This window comes from Limulus polyphemus, unplaced genomic scaffold, assembly GCF_000517525.1.
Source record: "Limulus polyphemus unplaced genomic scaffold, Limulus_polyphemus-2.1.2 Scaffold653, whole genome shotgun sequence".
NCBI classification, from domain to species: domain Eukaryota; kingdom Metazoa; phylum Arthropoda; class Merostomata; order Xiphosura; family Limulidae; genus Limulus; species Limulus polyphemus.
The window spans coordinates 418,616-440,907 of NW_013666263.1; the positions used below are offsets into that span (position 1 = coordinate 418,616).

Here is a 22,292-nt window from a genome sequence, read left to right on the forward strand (position 1 = left end):
TACTTTATTTCATAGATACATGTCTCAGTTCTTTTTTTTTTTTCTTAGAAAACTATTTCTAACATAATTATAGCCTGAGTTATCATTAAATTAATATTAAGTAATTTAAGTTTTGCCAATATGAGAGAGTAAATTGTAGATATAAAAAAAATTAATATTATTTGAAAACAAATCAATAAGTTTGTCACTTTCAATATGTCTTCAGTAACATAGTTTCTAAGACATTTTGAATGCACCTTTGCAATAATGAGTATTAGGTATTTATATTTGTATGAATGTCATGCTGTCTTTACAGGTCTGTAACACGTCTTTGAAATCTTAAAAAAAAAGATTTTAAACAAAAAAAAAGATCAACACAAGTATTTAAACATTTTCCAAAATATTTTATTATTATAACTTTTTATTTTCTGTAATTTTACTAAGTCAATGTTCAACTTTACCTGATAGTTAATCTTTTTTGGTGCAATGGGAATGAAATTACAATGCATAAATATTAGTACTTATATGGGAAATGACTTTTATTTCTCAATAGTTTCAAAATACCTACAGTTTAGTGTTGTCACAGATAACTGCAACCTTAAATGAAAATATGTTTTTGATGGATATTCACCACTGCAGAGAGAATAGCTTCATTCCTCATATGTCTACCTATGAGATTTACTTGCCACTTAGCCTTGAGCTAACTCCCACCTAAAAAATTGCATGTTTAATGTAAATTGTACATCATCATGCATCAATAGCCCTCCACCAATAGGAAGGTGACACAACCTCCTTGCTCAGTAACTCCCCTTAAGTACTTTTACTTGAAATAGCTTCATTCTTAGACAAGAGGAGAAGAAAATGTACCAGAAATGGGGAAGATGGGTGGGAAGGTGTATAGAGATGAGCATCTATCAGAAATACATTTTCCAGTAAGGAAAACATTAACTTTCAAAATTATACCCCACCTCTACACACAGAATATCTAGATTCCCACACTGGTATGATGGAAGGGCCATTGCAAAAAATTAAACCTAGATGAGCTCCTTTCAGAAATTGCCCAAAGGAAAAGCCCACAGAGCGTGACACCCGATGGCAGGGGCTATATAGGGGCACATCACATCTCGACCACATTATACTCTTTGCCCCAAAGCAAAAAAGCTCAAAGGGTTGCAGGGATGGGCAAAATTAGATTATAACCAACTGAGCACCTGCATACAAGCAGTTGGTGAGTGCTCAGCTTGACTCAACTGGACAGGCTCTTGCTGCAGGAGGAAGGCAGATTAGTTGTTTGAGCCAAGCACAATAGTGAGGAACTCTCCAAGTTCTACCACCCCAGCAGGTAGAAACTGGTAAGTGGCAAATGTATCCTGTTCTCCAATGGAAGAAGAGGGAATGAGGGTGGAGAATTTGCAGTGGGAAGACCTGGATAAGTACTTGGATACACCATTGGATAACTGAGAAAAAAAGGTATTTTAATGAAGACAGTGCAGTGGGTGACTGTGAAACCATATTTCTAAAAGGCAGCAAGTACAAGTCAAACAACTGGGCTGACACTTTCCTTGTGCTGGCTTTTTCTGTGATAGTCATTCCTGGAATAGTATGGTCTGGATCGGGCAATTAAGTAGTTTGAATACCACAAGAATACTTCTAGTGATCTTGCAGAACACCCCATCTCAACAGTGGGTACTAGTTGAGCATTTTCCGTTACCCCTGGCCCGAGGTGGATGGAGCTTGCCAGTTTACTTCATTATGAAGTCAATACCATATACATACTTATTCACCTCTTATAGAATACCACCTTTCACTTCTTTTCGGATCTTCTCTCAGCATTGAGTACAAAGCTTGCATGAAATTTTTGTTACAATGTCTCTTCATAAGGTGTTCTCTGAAGAAGAAAATCCAGTTCATCCACCAAGATTCAATTTGCCAAATGTTGATAACAAAACAGATTTGATGACTAAACTGAGACATGTTTACATTCAAAAGTGAAACCACAACTGAACTATGCTGATCTCCAACAAGTATGACAGCCCCTGAGGCCTCATGTCATGCAGAAAATCAAATTAGTTCAGGAACGATCAAAGTTTTCAAAGCTTTCTTTACTGTTCAGAATTTGCTAACTAATAATGAATTTTGTAATTTAACCTTTAACACATTAACTTCATTTCTCAGTCACAAATATTGAATGCTTATATAATACAACAATATAGTCTGGAAATATTGTATTACTGTGCATGTAACATTGTTAGCATAAGCCAATTAAAATTAAAGTACCAGAGTCATGATAGCCAACAGAATCACACAGTTATCTGTTAGCTTGTCCTGTGTAAACAAACAATAGTTGATTGCATGAGCAACAAATATTACAGACTTGACAGGGGCTCTAACAAGCCCTTGCAAAACCCATTTTATGGAGTTTACGAGCATCAGTGCAATGGCATCTGTCAAACGTGAAGATCTAGTGAAGTATATTCCACTTTTAAAAAATCCTAGTGACTATATAATGCTTTATTTCATCACAAAAAAACTTTCCAACTTGTGATTAAACAAATTTAATGAACTTTTTTAATTTTATTTAACTTATATCATTTTGTTAGAGATGAAAGTACTTTTCTTTCACTGCATAATAAAAATATTAACAAAATTTATAAAAGATAAATATTTCTAAATTTTACAATGCTGACTGTTTAGCATTTCTGTCAACTAAAATAAACTAAAGTGATTATGTTTTTGTAGTTTACCGATATCTTGCTGCTGCTGAACTTATAATGTATTATTTGTTAAATATCAAACATTCCAAATACACCATTTATTTTTCACAAATGTTAATATATACCATTATATGCACTTAATAACATACTATAGCTTATCTGTACAGCAGATAGTGACCTTCAATATTTTGATACCAATGGGTCAAATGAGCCATTAATTTATGAATAACATGGGAAGCCTGCAATGACTCCTAAGATTTTCATACATTTTCTAGTTTTAAGGAGAATGGTTTGTACTTTCTTAGGTAAGAGTTTAACATACATAATATTAGCAGGAAAAACTAACCTGAGCACAGTAGTAATCCTCATACAATGTATCATTAGAAGACCAACAACATTGTTCTCGATTTAGCCAAAAAGCTTGTGGACAAACTCCATCTTTTAGGTCTTTCATCCATTGTGTTCCTATGTCAATAACACCAGCAACTGCACCTGTATGTCAAAAATCAAATGAACAAAGCCAAATGACTCTGGTTTCCTATCATATGACAAAAAATAAATTTAAGGATAAAAAATATTACAATGAACATTGTCCACATTGTTTTAGATGTTTATATATCACAAGCTTGCAGCCCTATTATTGGAATTTTAGACAGATGAGTTTACACGTAACACTGCAATTTTCCAACAGTTTTTGTATAAACACTTTTAACCTCTAAACTGCTATTATAGTTAACTGATAATTTACCACAAACTGCTGATATTGTCAATTGACGATATACACTGTCCCATTACTTTTTTGAAAAAACGTGTCACTCCAAGCAACTTCAGTTTCAAGCTAATAGCCATGGTAGAACCACATCCTTCTACTTTTCACTGTCCCATTACTTTTTGAAAAAAATTAGTCACTCCAAGCAACTTCCGTTTCAAGCTAATAGCCATGGTAGAACCACGTCCTTCTGCTTTTAATGCTGGTTTGGAGCAAAAATCACCCCCTCACACACAAACAAAATTATCAATATGTTAGACAAATATAGTGATAAAGAAAACTCTGGATGGTTCTGATTGATAATTCCTTGCTCAGGTGGAGGTAGAAGAGAGTGATGTGCATTTAACAGATGTGGAGTTGTCGAGTGAGAGTGCGGAAAGTATGGCTGATGTGGATTCTGGGGCCTATAGTGTTGTCCTGGGCGGTCCCAAGAAATATGACCCAACAGCTCCTCAGCCAGAGACAACACTTTGTCTGGTGTGAGGGCAGTGATTTTGTGCCACATGATTATGTTTTCAATAACCCTGTTGGTGTCTAGAACGATGTACAAATATATGAAAAGGATTCTGAGATGAACTACTTCCAGTTATTCTTTGACGGAACTCTTGTGAACCAGATCGTAAATGAAATAAGCAAATACTAACAATTTTGTAAAGACAATCAAGCCATACCACCTTTTTCTGGAATGCAGGGGTGAAAAGATACCATTATAAGTAAATTTTATACCTTCTTGGCTTTGATTATACTTATGCCGCATGGCAAGAAGCAGAACATCCAAAATTATTGGAAAAGAAATGCTCTGATAAATACAGATTTATTTAGTAAATATATGACAGGTAATACATATCTACTTCTCCTTCACTTTCTGCACATAGCAAACAATGAGACCATTGACGTTAGTGACTAACTGTGTAAAATAAGGTACATTTTCACTTATATCAAGAACAAGTGCACTAAAATTTTTGTACCTTTTCAAAAGCTGATCATAGATGAATCTCTTGTTTTATTCCTAGGCCGTGTCAGTTAAAGCAAAGCATTCCCAGCAAACAACATTGTTTCGGTCTAAAGTATTTGTGCTTTGTGATTGTGAAACAGGGATGATCCTTGACATGATCTTATACACGGGTACGACCACAGACATTCCATAGAAAAAATCCACTTGGACTGTCAAGACAATGATGAACAAGTTTTTGGGGTGAGTTCATATTTTGCACTAAGACAACTGGTACACATCACCTTCTCTCTGCCAGTATCTCTTTGACAGTAATAATGGTGTTTGTGGTCCAGTGCAGGAAAAGCAAAAATTTATGCTAGATTTTACCTGCACATAATCAGCCTAGAGACTGCCAACTGCAAAAGAGAGACAACATGCTGGCAATAAAATGGCAGGATAAGAGAGATCTGCCTATGTTGACAACAGCATCTGAAGGAAAAGTTCATTTTAGCACTGAGGAGAAAATTATGAAGCCAGATGTCACGACTGATTATACACAGAACATGCGGCTAGTGGACAAGTCAGACACAATGATAGGATCAGTGAAATGTGTATGTAAGTGCATCAAATGGTACAAGAAACTTTTTTCATTTAGTGGATGTTTCCATGCTCAACAACTACAACTTGTACTTAGTAAAAACAGGAAAAAATAGGTCTCTGTGTGAATTTAGTCAAAACATAGTATACCAGTTCCTGGAATGTATGAGACTCCTGTGGCTACTCACGGTAATCGTAGAAGCTCCCTGTAGGCTTAACAGACAGGCTATGTGGTATGAACATGATCAGTTGTCACTATGTGGTACAGCTGCCAGCTACTGTGTTAAAAAAAAGTGCACAACATCAGTGTCAGGTCAGCATGCACACTCTCCACCACGAGTGGAAGAGAAAGCTCACTACATACATGTACAAGGAATATGAAGTGCCACTATGTGTTGGAGAATGTTTTAAGGATTATCTTACCTGAAAAAGATACTGAAAACTTTGCAAACTGAAGTGAGGGAAAGTGTAAATAGGTATAATGTAAATTATAGTATTCCACTGTATCCTAGAACATTATAAAAGTATAAACAAGCAATTCACATCCTACTATGATATGTAACCTCCAGTGTCAGGGACAGAAAGAAGTATCCTTCAAAAGCATCCAAAGAATACAAATGAAGTGTGAACCCTGTTGGAAGAGAAACACATGTGGGAGACTGTACTACTTCTGTACCAGGCATACTCTGCACCCAGTGTGAATATAGGTGTTGCATACATGACCAGAAAAAGGGAAAGAAAAAAAACACGTGGGTTTGATTTCGAACCACACTATGATTATTTTTGAATTTTGGTGAAGAAAGACTATAGAAGAACCATCTACAGATAAGAATGGGGGGGGGGGGGGTGACTAAAATGGATGTGCTCCAAGGTGTAGAGTGGCTATGGTGTGACGGACCATACATGACCAATCAACTCCAGTCCAAAACCAAGCTGCATTTGAATTAATACTTCCAGCCTATGGTAGGAGGAAAGTTCACACCATCTTCCAATATGGTAGTTCACATCAAACCAAATACAATCCAACTAGAATCCCCCAGCACAACAGCAGCCTCAGGCATGGCAAAAACTTCTGAGGTGAAGCACTAAAGAGAGAGCATTCACCCCAAACAACATCATCTTCCAGATAGGACTGCACAGAAATTGGAGTGCAATGCTAACTTCCGGAACCTACCACACAGAAATGGATTGCTTCTACAAAATATATCCAACCTCACCCTCTAGATAGAACAGCACAAGAGCTATTGGACTCACCCCACAGAGGTGGAGCACATGATTGGAGGATAGCACACAATCTACACCAGCAGAAAACCACCACCCTACTTTGTACTGAATGGACGTGATCACATTCAGGAGGATACCCCCATGGTCCACCATTCCAGTGGCTCGGAACTGGAAAGTGGCAAGGAATCTCATACTCCATTAGAAAAACAAGAGGGGGAAGAATGCAGTGGAGAGTCTAGAGGAACACCAACCCTGGAGAAAGTGCAATAGATGACCTCAAAAACCCTATACTGAAGAGCAGACAGTACCAAATTTATTCAATCGAAGGGACAGCAGGAATAGGCAGCTATCCTCTTCTGCTTTACCCATGTACATCCATGGGTTAGTACAGTCTGGAACAGGTATATTAATGAAGCAAATACATCACGAAAAAACTATTAGCGACCTTGTGGAACACCTCATCTCAACAGTGTGCATTATTGGCCATGGGTATATAGTTTTCAATTATTTTATCTTGGCCATAAAGTGTGAATTGAAGATATAGAAAGCATAACTGGACAGGCATACATGCTTGTCACTGAACAGGATCTGAATCCTAAATGGGACATATATATATAGAAAAGATAACTTACCCAGTCACAGCTGCACAAAAACTTTGAAGGATGGCAACAGGTGGAAAGAGGTACCTTGACAAGGAAGAAACAGCACCCCAATGAAGATACTGGGAGATGAATGTATAAAGAGTAAGCCACATGCCTTACTGAAAAGTTTCCTCTAATGGACAACAGAGGTGGGACTCCAGGAAAAAGGGAAGGTGCCTGATCTAAAGCAAAGACCCCTGGAACAGAATTCAGGAAGAAAGAGACTGGGAGGAACAGCCCAAATGAAGCAGTTGATGATCCCAAATTGTAGGGGTAGAAGAATAATGTTCACAAAGAGATGAACAGTGCCAGGTAATGAAAAGGTTGAAACAAGAACCACTAAAGTATGCCATGCAGGCAATGAGAAATGAATGGAAGAAAAAATAGCAAGAAGGAAGAATGACCCTCACAAGCTACCAAAGTTCTGAGTAGGAAATATCAAACAGGAAGAATCACACTATGGGAAGGTCAATGAATCTGGAAGTCACATAAGTGGAATTGACTGGGAAAACTCACTGTCAGGGTCTGAAGATGATGAACTGGAGACCAAAAAAAGAGGTAATTTGGTGTTAGAGTTTGGTTTGATTTGTTTTGAATTTTCGCAGCTAGTCATCACCACCCACCACTACTCTTTTACCAACTAAAAGTGGGATTGAACGTCACATTATATTGCCCCCATGGTTGAAAGGGTGAGCATGTTTGGTGGAATGGGAATTCGAACCTGCAGCATTCAGACTGTGAGTCAAGTGCCCTAACCACCTGGCCATGCCAGGCCAGATTGTGTTAGAATAAAGTGGCATAAACATCTAGATGAGGAGTACCTTATTGACTGCATAGCCACCTGAAAACCTGAGGGTTGAAAACCACTCTGTTTTGAAAAATGATCCGCCACAAGGTGAAAAGCACCCAGAACATGACATACAAGATTTACCCACAGCATATGGGCTCAATAAAAGAGGTCCAATGTTTGACCACAAAGTGAACAGGAACAGGTGCCCCCATAGTGATTAAAATGGACCACAATGGTGGAATTGTTGGAATGGAACATGATGTGTTGGAACTGTAACAGTGGAAGAAAATGAACTAAAGCATGTCATACCACCATAAGCTCCAAGATGTTGAAATGGTAAAACATAACAATCTGAGACCATTGCCCGGAAGCCTCTTGCTGGACAAGGTGAAGGAAGTGGTTCTCCCTTCATTGTGCTGTCCTTGTTCAACCACCAATGCAGATAGTCTGTAAGGGAAGAAGGAAGGGTAATTGAAGAGTCCAAGGAATCTTGAGCAAGATTCCACAGGCTATGCAGTGACCTTTGAAGAGAACACATATGTACCTAATCCAAAGGAATAAGAGCTTCTATAGAAGCCCAAGTCCTCAAGAGCAACAGAACCTTTTATGCTAAAACTGAGAAAGCAGTAAAGGAATGGAGAACTGAAAACACTGTTGAATGGAGAAGAATGAGCCCAATTAAAGGGGGTGTTGAAAAATACACCCAAGTGGGTAGGCAAAGGAAACTTTACCAGCTTTAGATGTTTGTGTGTATAGAAGACTCCATTTGGGAATGAACTAACAGGAACCAGTCCTCCAAATAATGGTGTAAACACAACCCTAGAGCACGCACAAGTTGGGCAAAAGCTGTAACTACCCAATAAAATACATATGATACTAAAGCAAGCACAAAAGACCATGCGCGAAACTGATACACAGCCCTGTAATGGACAAACCACAGATAGCATCTGGATTGATGAGAAATACGAATATGGAGATTGGCATTCGAGACACCTACCTTGGTCATCCATAGTCAAAGAGATAAAACCCCTTGAGTATGATAAAGGACTCTATGAAAAATTGGAGAAGAACTAAAAATTGGTTGAGGCAAGACAAAAAACCTGGAGAAGTTTGGCTGACAGGTATGATAGCTCTCTGTGATCAAAGGGTTAGCACAACCTTGGATATACTCTGAAAGGTAGCTGAATCCTGAGTTAATGGGAAAGAAATCAGTACAGGAGACAAAAGTGAAGGGGAAAGGAAAAGATAAAAAATCCTTGTGACAAAACTTGGATCACTCATGAATCAGTAGCGAATAACCACCACAGGGAAATAAAATCAGTCAAACGTGCCACTACCAAACCAGAAAGTCACTGGAACTGTTGGCAACAAAGAACTCAACTTCAAGAAACAAACACGGCAAAATTTTGAACCCCTAGTGGTAGGAGCTGGTAAAGGATGGGAGGTTACAGGACAAGTAATGGTTATGGTATCAGAATGAGAAAAACGAGTAATTAAAGACTAAAGGGTCGAATGTGGACTCTATGAATCCACACGATTCCAAATACTCTGAAAAATCTCCAAAAACAAACCAATGGAGAAAAGGAGCCACCCAGAAGTCATGAAGATAAGGGAAAGGTAGATAAATCTGTGAAAAGACATTAACCTTCCTAATACAATCCCAACAACAACAAAACCACATGTGAAGGGATAGGGCCAAAGAGAAGAAAGGAGGGAAAGTGCAACCCCTAAAAAAATCCAGGGAGAATCAGTGGAGTGCCTCAGAATTCCTATGTTGTACAAGTACTGCAGGAGAGCTATAAGGGTAAGATGCAGGTGGGAAAATGGACATGGGAGAAATGGATAGGATTATTAGGCAAAAGTGACTCCAACTGCTTGAAGTTTAGAAAGGTTTGATCAGCTTGCTGATAAGCCAAAGCATAAAAAATAATACGAATATGTAAAAAGAGAGCATATGAAAAATGCCTGCATTCAATCACTGCCTAAAGAGAAGTGATAGTTTGCTAGAATCAAGTAAAGGGAATACCATGCATCAGGCAGGTGCATCACACTCCTATTGGTGAAGGGTTGTAGCATGATGATTTACATGTAAGACACAATTCAACCACATTGATTGTGGGGTGTGTTGGAGTTCAAGGCTTGTGGCATGCAAAAAAATGTTTGCATATAGAAGGCAGCACTTAACAAGAATAGCTTTACATATGAGTGGAAGTAATGTACCATATCAGATATACTTGATGATCAGTTTAATGGTTAAGCAGTAGAGAGATTTCAATGTCATTACTGATGCTTAGCGATCTTTACTCTAGAATGTTTCTTCAGCACAGATTGTACGTTATATATGTACATTCACCTGTTGAAAGCTCTGGTAATGGGTCTAAAAGATTGTGAACTAAAAAAATCAAACAAAATGGAGAAAGTTCACTGAAATATTCAGTAGTTGTATAATTTGATTGATATTATGAGGCCAAGTGTTTTCTTTTACATTAAAGAAAAAATGGAATCTGAAAATGATAACCTTCAGCATTAATTAGAAAAATTATTAAATTTCAGAAGAGTTTCAATTTTCATAACTATTTGATATCTTCTCTTTTTTTTCTTGGCAGTGAGGTACAAATCACTAATAAATTACTACTGATAAGATAGAAGGTTCAATTTCATTGCATTTTAGTTCAGGCTACTGTAATTCAAGAATGTCAAATAAAAGAATTCATTTTTTTATTATCATATGCAGTAGTCCCTAGTAGATACGACCACTCCTAATAATGACTTCCTTTTAAATATGATTCTTTTTCTGTGCATGGAACGATTTTACATTGATCTGACCTCCCACAAATGACTTCCTGACACATACGACATAAGACCGTGATTTTGGGGCGAAAGGTTGGATAACAGCCTCCTCTCTACAGCAGCTTTTCTTCATATCAATAATGTAATTTACAGAAACACATGAATATAGTGTATACAGTATGGAACAAAGAGATCACATGGCCAGAGATTGCTTCACAGCTTAGTATATGTATCTTGGTACCTCGGGGTGTTCAAATCAATTTCCTTAGTATATATACACATAGGTATTTTGATTTTAAAACTTTCAGATTCTGAAAGGTAACCAGGGGCAATCAGAAACTGTTGTTTGTCTTTGCCCCATTCATGGAATTAAGGTTTATTCTTTTAGCGAATGTATTAGATTTTGAGTTGTATTGGTCTAGACATTAAGTAACTTGATTAGGATTTACTAGTGGGGTGTGAAGGTTACTAACTCATAGTTTATTGAGTGACAAATTTGACTGATGTGTATAGTAAGCATCTCTAATGAAATGCCTCAAGGCATCCGGGAAAGCTGTGAATGTCTCAAGCTGAGAACAGGAAGTCGCTGTGAAGAAGAAAGAGGCCTGATCCTTGAAGTGTTGATACAGAAACGTAACATGGGCTTTGATGTACACCAAAGCTCTGATGAAAGTAACCAGTTCCAAGTTATACATGATCTATAAACGAATCATGGAAATTAGAGAATTTTAATAAACTTTAGATTGTTTTACTGCAACATATTATATTTTATTTATGTGTATTCAGAAAGGATTATCTTATTTGGTATTGGCTAGAGTCTAGCAATAATTTAGTTCATATACATATCCTTATTTCTCTAGTGGTTTTTCAAGGTGAAATTTTGGTTTAGGATGGGACTGTTTTGTTTAATTAAGATACACAGCTTTCGATGTTTGGTTCTTTGTTTAAATTACAGCTTTTTTGTACAAATATACTGTGGATTTTTTAAGTTGCAATGGTGGTAAATATGGGATGTTTGTTATTATGTTTGATGAACCTGGTTTCCAATTTTTTTCTAGTCTCTCAAATGTAGAATTATTGACACTTATTGCACGTTATTTTATAAATTGATACTAAAATTATTATGTACAAAGTTTATATGTACACTGTATATCGTTACAAGAGACACAAGGATTAAATGTAATGGAAATGGTATCAGCAGGTGACAGGATATAGGTAAAGGTTAAGTAAGCGTACCAATTTACTATGTTATCTGATTACCTATACAGTATATAAACCATTATGCTCAACCTCTGGAAATAGCAACTGGCACAGCTTGAACTTTGTCATTCATTATTTGGTTATTGATCCTTTGAATAATGATTTCCTGTCAGATGTGACTTTTTATCATGGCAGATAGGTCTGTCATATCTAAGAGGGACTACTGTATTTTTGAAAAAACATTTGGATATTATGGTTCTGCTAATACTAAAACATTAAATATCACAATATAAGTATGAAATAAGACGTATACAGCATTGATTTCATTATCTTAACTCACCTGCTGCTACACCAACAAGTAAAACACATAACCACCCAGACCATGCATCATGAGTTCCTCTGATTAAGTCACATATTGATTCTGTTCTTTTCTTGACTATGTATCGATGTCTCATTCTGTCACGAGCTATGTCCCGCTGCCAGTCAATAGTGTGAAAATCATCATACTGACCGATTCCAGGAGAAAGATCATCCATTTCTGATCCTGCTATAAATAATGTATGGCATCAGGCTAATTATCAACTGATATAGCACTGCCAACTGAAATTAATAAGAATGAATATCTTTATATACTTTGAATGCAAAATATAAATACACAGCTTGCTTAGTACTTAATGGAATAAAAGATTGATTTATACTATCTTTTTTCTCACATTTCAATATTTTCTATCTAAAATGCAATTAAAGTAAAATTGTGGACACTATGTTCCTACATATAAGCAAGCAATACCAATTGATCTGACCACATTATAATATAGAAATTGAGTACATTAAATTAAAATGATTTTTGAACCTCACCACACTGTTACAGTCCATGTCACCACATCCAGTCATGCACTATCTGATGACCATGCATCTTGACAGTAACCTTACAGTGTAGTTTCTACTATGAAAGTATCTGTTTCAAGACTGGTATGTATTAAGCACATCACACCTCCCTGCATGCTTTCAATAATCCATCCAGTGTAAGAATAAACTTTCTCACTCCCATTTCAGCAGTCAGATTATACAGTTATCCAAAGATGCTGCATCCACCAATATGATCAGTATATCTTTGTATGGAATATATCACTGGATGCATTATCTTGGAGAACCCATATCCTGTCTGGCCTTTTTTTTCACAAAGCAAGCATTTCTGTGTGGTACAAATGGTCCAGAACATTAGTCTGTTAGTATGCTGACTCTTAACTTGCACCTGGTGCAATATTCAGCGATCATCATCATTTCCTTCAATAAAGCTTTGCAACATCTAAAGAACCACCTTGGAAAATGTTTTTCACTTCCTACCCAGCAGAAAATGGCACAAGCCTTTTTACAGTTATCAAGGTACCCATACAATTCATCAAGAGTCACCAAATACTGCAATTTTCACATGACTAGGCATTGTTCATACATTTTGTCTTCTTTTCTTGATATGTCATGAAAGAAACACACAACTTCTGTTGCTTTTTCAGATGAAAATCCTTCTTTCTTATGTTGCCTACTGTTGCCTGGAGCACAATCACAGCTTTTGCCACTAATCTTTGTTTTCATGGATTCTCCTCTGTTATAAAACACAACACTGTGGTTAGCACAGCTTGGTTATGACTTGCTGCAGACCTCTTTCTGGATGGTCCTGTTGCTCCAAGTTGACTGACATTCCTTTGTTTTCCAATGACATTAAGTATATGGGATATCCCTGTAATAGAAATTCCAAATCCTTGATCTGAACACATCATCTTTAAGATCTGAATGTGTGAATACTTTGTATTCAAAAAAGGCTGTTTACCCTTCCCAAAAGCATTATATTTTTGGTGGTATCACACTACCTACAAAACACTAAACAATATCAAAATACATGCATTCCACCACAACTTTATGTCAGCTGTGGTTGTCACATGATTTGTTGATTTGCATATTCAAAATCATTTTAATATAATATACCAAATTTTCAGTATATTCATCACATATTAACAAGAAAGAAAATAAACAAAAAATAAAACTTACAAATTAGTAGGAACAAAAATGGTAAAAGATCTCTTACTGGTGGACAATATACATAATATGGAGTTGATTATGCATAATGTTAAAAACACCACATTTTTCAAACTAAACCTTTACAAAATATTCCTAACTGCAACAATGTTTTAAAATATGATAAAGGTACCCTATGAATAAATATCTCTAATGTAACTTTATAGCACCTGTATGATGTCAAATCCTTATTTCCATTTTTTGTAATGTACAGGGCAATATTTTGAAATACTGTACTACATTACTTTATAGTGTCATTACATCTATACAGTTGCCCCTGGGAATATGCATGGCTTGTAACTGCACATATTAAAAGTTCTAAAGTGCCGGTTCTCTTGTAGAAACGTAGTTAAAATGTGGCAGTAACATTTCTAGGAAATTTTTATTTCGTGGGAGGGAGTTTAGTTGAAAGGGGATGAAGGGTGTATAGCAGAATGGGAGATCAAATGACATTGGTAGGAAAATACAAAAGAAATAGACTTTTCTTAGGAAGTGTCATTATAGTCGTTTTTAACTCTCTCAGCATGGGCTCGGTCAGTTTGACTAACCACATGACTTCTTTGTACTCCTTTAAAGTCTTTATAGATTTAATACTTCTAACTTTCAATATAGTGTGTATACTTCACAAAATTTGGCAGTCTTTCAGTTAATATTATAAGTCTTTCACATATAAAAACTCATATTTCTTAGTGAAGTATTTTTAATAAATTAAAATAAAGATTTGTCCTTGAATATATAGAGTAGTTGTTTTGAATAGTCCATATGCAAAGTAATTTTCTTGTTAAAATTAAAAATACTTTTCCTCATGTCAAAAATCTCAAATTTCCTTTGTGTACTCCCTAAAACCTCCTAAATGCATTTCAAACGTTTTTTTTTCTGTAAAAGTTTATAGTTTATCTGTTATTTTCTCTACCATATCTCAAAACGGAATCTGTCAATTCGACTGACCCCTGTAAACACCAAAAAAAAGACTGAAATAAATCTAAATTACCCTTTTTTGATTTCTAGGATGACTTCAAACTGTAACATGAAACTACATTCATTTATCGTAAGTAGCTTTAAGTTCGTAACAGTATACATCTATTTATAATTCAATTTTATTGTTTTATTGCCCTTTAAGTGTGTCTAACTACTATCCATGCCATTATAAGTTATAAATCACCCAGGCAACGTGCAGCTCACGTGTGTACCTCGTGAACCATTTTTATTATATTATTATTATTATTTATTTTACCGAATCTAATCTTAACTAACCTAAAAGGATCCCTATTTTTACATTTTAGTTACTTTTATAATTATACATAAAGAATAAACATGAAAAACAAGAAATAAAATATTTAATCCTCTTTTTGCTTGCTGTCAAGAGTTAACCCTAATTTTCTTATACTAATAATAGTAATGCACTTTATAATTTTTATTGAATTAAATAACGCACCAAACAATATAGACTAATAACATGCAAAAAGTAGACAAATTCACTTACCTCTCAAAATTTTTCTGGCTTTCTAACTTTGTGACAAGAGTCGTTATAAATTCATCCAAGCTAGCCATTAACTTTCTCACGGAAACGATGTTGGTACTTGGAGTGAAATTGACATTTAACCATTCAAAACATGTTATACAATACGTCATATGATAGATGAACACCTTGACTTTCTATTGGTTATAGGCAATATATAATTAAACATAAGAGAAACTATCAACAAATTCTGAAAGAGAGGATGTGACAGGTAGGTACGGCAAGAGAGGTCTGATTTTCTATTCGATAGCTCTGTAACCAAACAAAATTGAAGACTATAAAAATTATGGTTTGTCTGAGCTATGACAATTTTATAGAGAGTAATTAAAGTTTAATTTTGTACTTTTTTGAGAGTTGGTAGATAAAATAGGGAAGATGAGTTGCTAAGAGAAAATGTGTCTTCTTACTCACACTAGGGGAAATTCAGGATATTTTTAAATAATGACTTGTAGAAGTAAGAACTTAAAACTTGTATACTATAAAAATATAGATTATTAGCTGAGATTTTATGCTATTCTAATTGGTATAACATAAACAAAAAGTAGTTTAATAAAATTTTGAATGTGAGACACAAAAACCTTGTGTCATGTGCAGTAAAGGATACCCGTTGTGATAGGGTTAATTAACAAAAAAGCTTAAATTATTTCAGACTCTCTTTCCAGTTTTACAGCATTGTGACACTGTTTCAAACTACCATTAAACCTAACCCCTTAGTCTCTTCTGATAGTAGATGCTTCTACTGGTTTAAGTAATACAGTATGACTACCACATCCATCCATAAAAATAGTAACATTTTCATGCCAGTGGGAGTCATAATGTAGAGAAAATTTACAAATATTACAAGATTAAATCCTGATATTTCAAATAGGATGGGAGTGGCTCAGTGGTAAGTATGAGGGCTCACACTGCCAAAATCTGGGTTTTTGTACTTGTGGTGGGCACAGCATAGATAGTTCATTATGCAGCTTTGAGCTTAACAACAAACAAGTGGTGGGCAAACCTCTCCAATGGGGAGGTCTGCCACCCCCACATCAATGAAATGTAATGACTTGCACGTGCATATGGTGCCTAAAATTGCTCCTTTCTGGAAGAGTTACATTAAATGACTCGTATTCTGTGATTATTAAGGGACACAAGCTTGAAACTTTAGCACTGTGAAAAAAAGGATATCTGTTGAGTTGAACCATATGATTAAGGCAAATTTAACTATGAATATGGCAGGGGGAAAAAAATTATAATCTATGACCAACTAACAATGTACATTGGATACAGTGAAGAAAGTTAAAACAACTTATCACCAGAAGTAAGCTGAGAACACAGCAATCTAGTGCAGCTAAAATGTTGAAATTTCCCTTGGAACTATAAAAAGACAATTCACAAGGATTTTAGATCTACAAAACCAACACAAGAGACAGGTACACAAGTTTCTTGCAAAGTAAATAGATAAATAAAAGACAAACTGTTGAAAGCTGTACAAACATTTATGAATTGGTAGTATATCATTACATTGGAAAAAGTATATGTCTACTTAAAAGAATGTGACAAAGCCTTGGCAAGCTGCCAGACTGCTAGAGATACAATGTTTCAAAATGATACATAGTATGTTACAAAAGTAGCATTATCAGGTTAACATGCTGACTCCACTGTACCAATTAGTTTGTGGAACGATGCTGTGTACATGCATAAGTGATTGAAGGCATGGTTAATGTTTGCCTAAATATTTCATACTCATCTGATTCATTCCATGCACACTTTTTGTCATTCTTATGGGACCCTTTGTGGGCAATGGACTATAGGAAAATATCAAAAACCTCCTTACCCTCTCAGGCTTAAAGTCAACATTTATCTTAATGTATTTACCAAAGCCCCTTAGAGTGAATACTGTGAAGCAGAGCAACAGTCCAAGTTCCAGAGCCATCACTAGTGGAAGACAGATATAAAATCTATCTACTCATCCTTATATTATTATAATAGATTGTGAGCACCCTTTTCCTATCAGTTGAATGGCATAATGTGCTTAATACCAAAATTCTTAAGTTGAGCTAACCTTTCACATACAAAGACTTGCAGCTACCAGATAATACAGTCAGAATCAGAAGTGTATATAATGATAATACCTAAAATGTACAGTATGTTTATTTATTTTTTTTAATTGTAAAAAGAATAGTTTAGTAAATAAAACTTCAAATACAAATGTTTTTACAAACTGAATTTAAAATCATGTGTATGTAAATAAGTCTGACCATAAATAATGTACATAAGTGGAGAATATTGTGAAACATGTACATGTAACATTGATAATTAAGATTGAAGAAAAGTATTTTAAATTAATTATGTAAACTATTTCATTAGAATATAAACAGGAGTAAACTATGAATTAATGTCCTTGCAAAAATAAAGCTAATCTTGAATATAACCACAGTATAGACATGACTATTATATTAGCATATGTTTCTTAGATGGAATAAGTCAGGTCAGCTTCTTGAAGATATATAGTCTTAAAAAATCACTACTTGGGTAATACATACACAGAATATTTTATTGTACAATTATAACTCTAATAAATGTTTCTGTTTTAGCCCCTGTGTGTCAACATTAAGCTGATCCAGTAAAAGGCTGTTAACACCTGTCCCTCATTTTACACAGGTCCTTTTTACACATATTTGCACTTGCACATTTGTTTCTAGCTAAAACAAACATTTGTAAAGCATGGAGTGCAGTCTGCAAATACATGAGATGAGCTGAAAAGAAATAGGATTCTAGGAAAGTGGAAATAAAAAAAAGATAAAGAAAAAGAAAATTTATTAGCCCAATTACCCATAATAAAATAAAAACTAAGAATGTTTAGTGAAGGGCAAAAGGGAAAAAGAAAAAATATAAGATATCTTAAGCTAAGCTTAATAAAACAGGTAAAATGTGATGCAATTTAAAATTTCCCTTTGCAATTTATTTCTTTTATTTTAGTAATTTTCATTATATATGCAGTTTTGTGGCATTGTGGATATTGCAGTGCACAGTGGTGTCACTGCCAAGTGTGCTGTCACTTACTAACTCGTTCACTTAGGCAGTGAAAAGGTATTGTTTTTATGCACATTTTGGACTACTTTTTTGTAACATGGCAACCCCCAAATGTCCTGTAAGTGTTCCTCCACCCCATGATGACTCCATGTAGAAACAAAGAAGATGTTTATGCTAGAAACCAAGTTCGAAATAATTCAATGACTTGAGTGTGAGAAGTCAGCCTCATCGCTTAATCTTGCATTTAACATGAAAAATTCAAGAAAAAAAGAACCACACAATAAAAATGAATGCAGAAAAAATTAAAAGCTCAGTCAACTCCACTAGCTACAAAGATGATGTCAAGAATGAGAAAACCATTGTTAGAGAAGATGGAAAAGATGATGGAGCCTGGGTGGAAGACCAGAATCAGAAGATGATAATAATCAACTCAAGTGTCATCCATGCAAAGGCAATGAAGTTGTAAGATTGCCTACAACAAAAAGGGGAAGGGGCTTTAACTGCCAAATCTATTTAGCAAGTAGAGGCTTGTTTGAAAAGTTCGGGAAGTGCCAAAATATACATAACATGAAGCTTACAGGCAAAGCCAATACTGATGATGTTGGTTCTTCTATGTTCCAGGACAAGTTTAAAGCTATTTTGGTGGCTAAGGGATACAAGCTGCAGCAAGTTTTAATGCTGACAAAACTGGCTTATTATGGAAGCACATGCCAAGCAAAATATACTTTTTCAAAGGAAAAGAAGCCTGCTGTAGGTTTCAAGGAAGTCAAGAATAGACTAACAATGCCAAGGGTGACTAAGTGTAAATCTTTACTAGTGTACCACTCCCATAATCTCCGAGCTTTAAAAGGTCTTAGTCAGCACACCTTACCAATTCATTGGAGATCAAATAGGAAGGCTTGGATAACTGGAACTTCGTTGAAGACTGGTGCCAACTGTTTCTGCATCAAAGTGGAGCAATACTGCCATGAGTCTAACATTATTTTCAAGCCCTTTACTCTCCTTGATAATGCTCTGAGACACCCTACACACCCGACTGAGCTGCACCTTACTGTTAATGACATTTCTACAGCCCAATGCCACAGACTTAATACAGCCCATGGATCAGGGCATCATAAAAACTTTTAAAAGTTACTATTTGAGGAAAACATTCTCCCAGTTGCTGGATGCTACTGTTCAACCTGACAAGCCATCAATTCATGATTTTTGATGTAACTAAAACATCCTGCATGTCATAAAAAACATCAAGAGTAGCTGGGTGAAGTGAAGACCACCACCATAAATGCTGTTTGGAAGACCCTGTGAAAAGTGTATGTGTGTCCATGACTTCTCAGGATTCATGAATAAATCTTCAGAAGTGGCTGAGATTGTCAGACTTGGCCAAATTTTGGAAGGAATGAATTTGAAGATTTATAAGAGATGGATGTCATCAAGCTTCTACAGTCCCATGAAGAAGAATTCTCTGTGGAAGACTTAGTGGAGCTGATAACGGTTAAGATGTAAAGTTTTGAATTCTAATTCAACTGTCTTTTTGAATGTAACTCTTGTCTGATGATGACCTGGTACTATGGGTCAAAACATCGTAATTATTAAAATAAGATCTTCCTTACTGGAAAACTTAGTTAAGTTATATTAAATTAATTATTCAGTTCAGAAGGTTCCTCACTAAACATTTATGTTATAATTTGCTTCATCACAGACCACCCAATATTATAATTTAAACTGCTGCATTAGAAGTGAATTAATTTCATTATTCTCTGTTATAAACCAAGCATATACTCTATAACCCATTGAGTACTGCAGCTTTAAAATACCTGTATTTTACCTACCAGAAGCTTGAAGAACCAATTATGATCATCTTTCCTATTGGTTAAACATAACTCCTTATTATATTTTTAAACTTTTTCTTTAACACTAACATTCTGTAAAATTTAAACATAATATAAATACTAAATAAAGCTCATCAATAGCCCAGCTGACAAAAGAAAAATTCCCCATTTTTTTGTTGAACTGGGCAATTAATGGAATTTGACATTAATCGATTATATTAAACTAATCAATTATTCTCATGAGACTTGGATAGTTGGCAAAATTGAAACTGTAATAATACTAATAATTAGAAACAATAATTTTTATTAGTTGATTATTTTCATGAATAATGGCACTAACTGATTAAATTGAACAACCATGAATGAATGAAAAATAATAATGATAAATCATAATGTAATATTTTGATTACTTGGATGATTTAAATAACCAGAAATAGTAGTAATCATAAACACTAATTTTTATTAGTTGATTATTTTTCTCACATTAACTGATTAAATCACAATTTTGATTAATTAATTATTTTACATGACACTAATTGGTGTAATTGTTTATCACAACTAATCGATTATATAAATGAACAGATTTAATTACCCAGCTCTAATTTATTGTTAGACAATAGCTAATCATAGGATAAATTAATGGAACTGGAATATTCTGCAATATTTTATACAATTAGAACAGACTGCAATGACAAGTTTGGATTATATAAAATAATGCTCAATATTAAAAAAAAAGTTTAGTGTATTTCTGTGAAGTTTTTATGCAAGAACAAACAAAATATATAAAAAACGTACTGCTGGACATAAACAAGTTAAATTAACTTTTGAAAAATAAGAAATTAATTTTTATTCTTGATAATGAAAAACATAAGATGATTTATATGTGTATGGGATGAGGAACAATATTGACTACCTTATCATTTGTTTTATATGTTTTATGCATTCCTTTCAACTACAGTATGAAATTAAAACATAAAAACATTTAACTCTAAATACCAGATTATATTATGCATGTACACATTATCTTATCAGTTTCATCAAGTGTACACTTTTGTGGTACATATACGTATGTGCTGTATTGCAAAGATTAAGACATTTTAAACAATTAATACTTCCTTCCAATACAAACAAGTTGCCTTAGTAATAAATATAGCTACTTAAATATACTTTTTTTTTCTTGGTTCTTACTTATAAAGATTAGAATGCTTTATTTCATCAGCTGGGTATTTTTGCTGTGAACAATATTTTTGGTTGTAAACCCAATAATATCTCACAAAGTCTGGTCAGTGGTACCTGTGCTTAAACCATAAAGCTCTGGCTAATCGCATACACTTTGTAAAGTCAGTAATTTTATAAAAGAATAAAGCTTTAACATTATTATGATTTCATGCAAAAACTAGGATTTAATTTAAAAACATTAAACCTTTGAGTATCAAGATGTACAAACACATTAAAACCAATATAGAAAGTATTAACATAACCACATTACAGTTTTATGAGACTTTGGTGTACATTCTGGTAAATCTTACAACACAATAACTAAATTATTTTAGATTCTCAAACTACGTAAAATACAGATTTATTGCCACAGCTAAAAAAGCTACAACTAAGGACTTGTCAATTCTTATAGATAATGGTATGAAATATATCAAAGGGCATTTAGAAAAATACTGTAATATCAAAGAGAGAATAGGTATCAATCCATTAATCACCACTGGTAATTCCAATGAATGCAAAGAGGAAAGTATAGACTTTGAAGCTAAAATTCAGTAACCTTTACACTAGTCTTCCTATTGGTAAAATTAGTCTTTCATCAACAATTTCAACAATCCTGGTTTGTTGCTACTGTGTATCAGTAAACACAGAACTTTCTATTATATTGTGCATTTTCTACTTAACATGTATGTATAATTTGGCCAACATGTCTTCCAAAAGATATAATAAATTCTAATGGAATGTAATTTCAGAGTAACAGTTGCAAACTTATACTTATTCAGATTGGAATTTTTATACATTACAAATCTTAGTACGAAAGCCTACAGTAAAGCTTTGCATATCATTCACACTTAAAGTTATATAGATGATATTCTTATACTTAATTATCAAAGTTTTCTAGACACAACTGAACAAATTTATCCACCACAAATAAACCCTAGAAAAATCTCTTTCTCAACACACATTTTTAAAACAAAATCCATTCAATTCTACAGGAAAT

At 34.6% G+C, this 22,292-nt stretch overlaps 1 protein-coding gene and 1 long non-coding RNA gene across 9 annotated transcripts in view; one reads left to right on the forward strand and one right to left on the reverse strand.

Annotated features, from left to right (window-relative positions):
* Nucleotides 1-22,292, reverse strand: part of LOC106459727 (H(+)/Cl(-) exchange transporter 3-like) — a 91,813-nt gene that overhangs the window by 44,410 nt on the left and 25,111 nt on the right. For 5 of the 8 annotated variants that reach the window (XR_002610617.1, XM_022386257.1, XM_022386254.1 and 2 more), the window contains 2 exons: nucleotides 11,979-12,185; nucleotides 3,040-3,185 (listed from right to left, as the gene is read on the reverse strand). Coding sequence is in view for 7 of the 8 variants with exons in the window: in XM_022386257.1 (XP_022241965.1) it covers nucleotides 3,040-3,185; nucleotides 11,979-12,185 (353 nt within the window). In the remaining variant the exon portion in view is untranslated. The remainder of the gene's footprint in view (nucleotides 1-3,039; nucleotides 3,186-11,978; nucleotides 12,186-22,292) is intronic. The other 3 variants (XM_022386258.1, XM_022386255.1, XM_022386260.1) reach the window with 1 other exon arrangement.
* LOC111085842 lies at nucleotides 117-20,901 on the forward strand. Its single transcript, XR_002610618.1, has 4 exons — nucleotides 117-793; nucleotides 1,059-1,061; nucleotides 9,976-9,982; nucleotides 20,890-20,901. It is a non-coding gene; the product is annotated as an uncharacterized LOC111085842 (long non-coding RNA).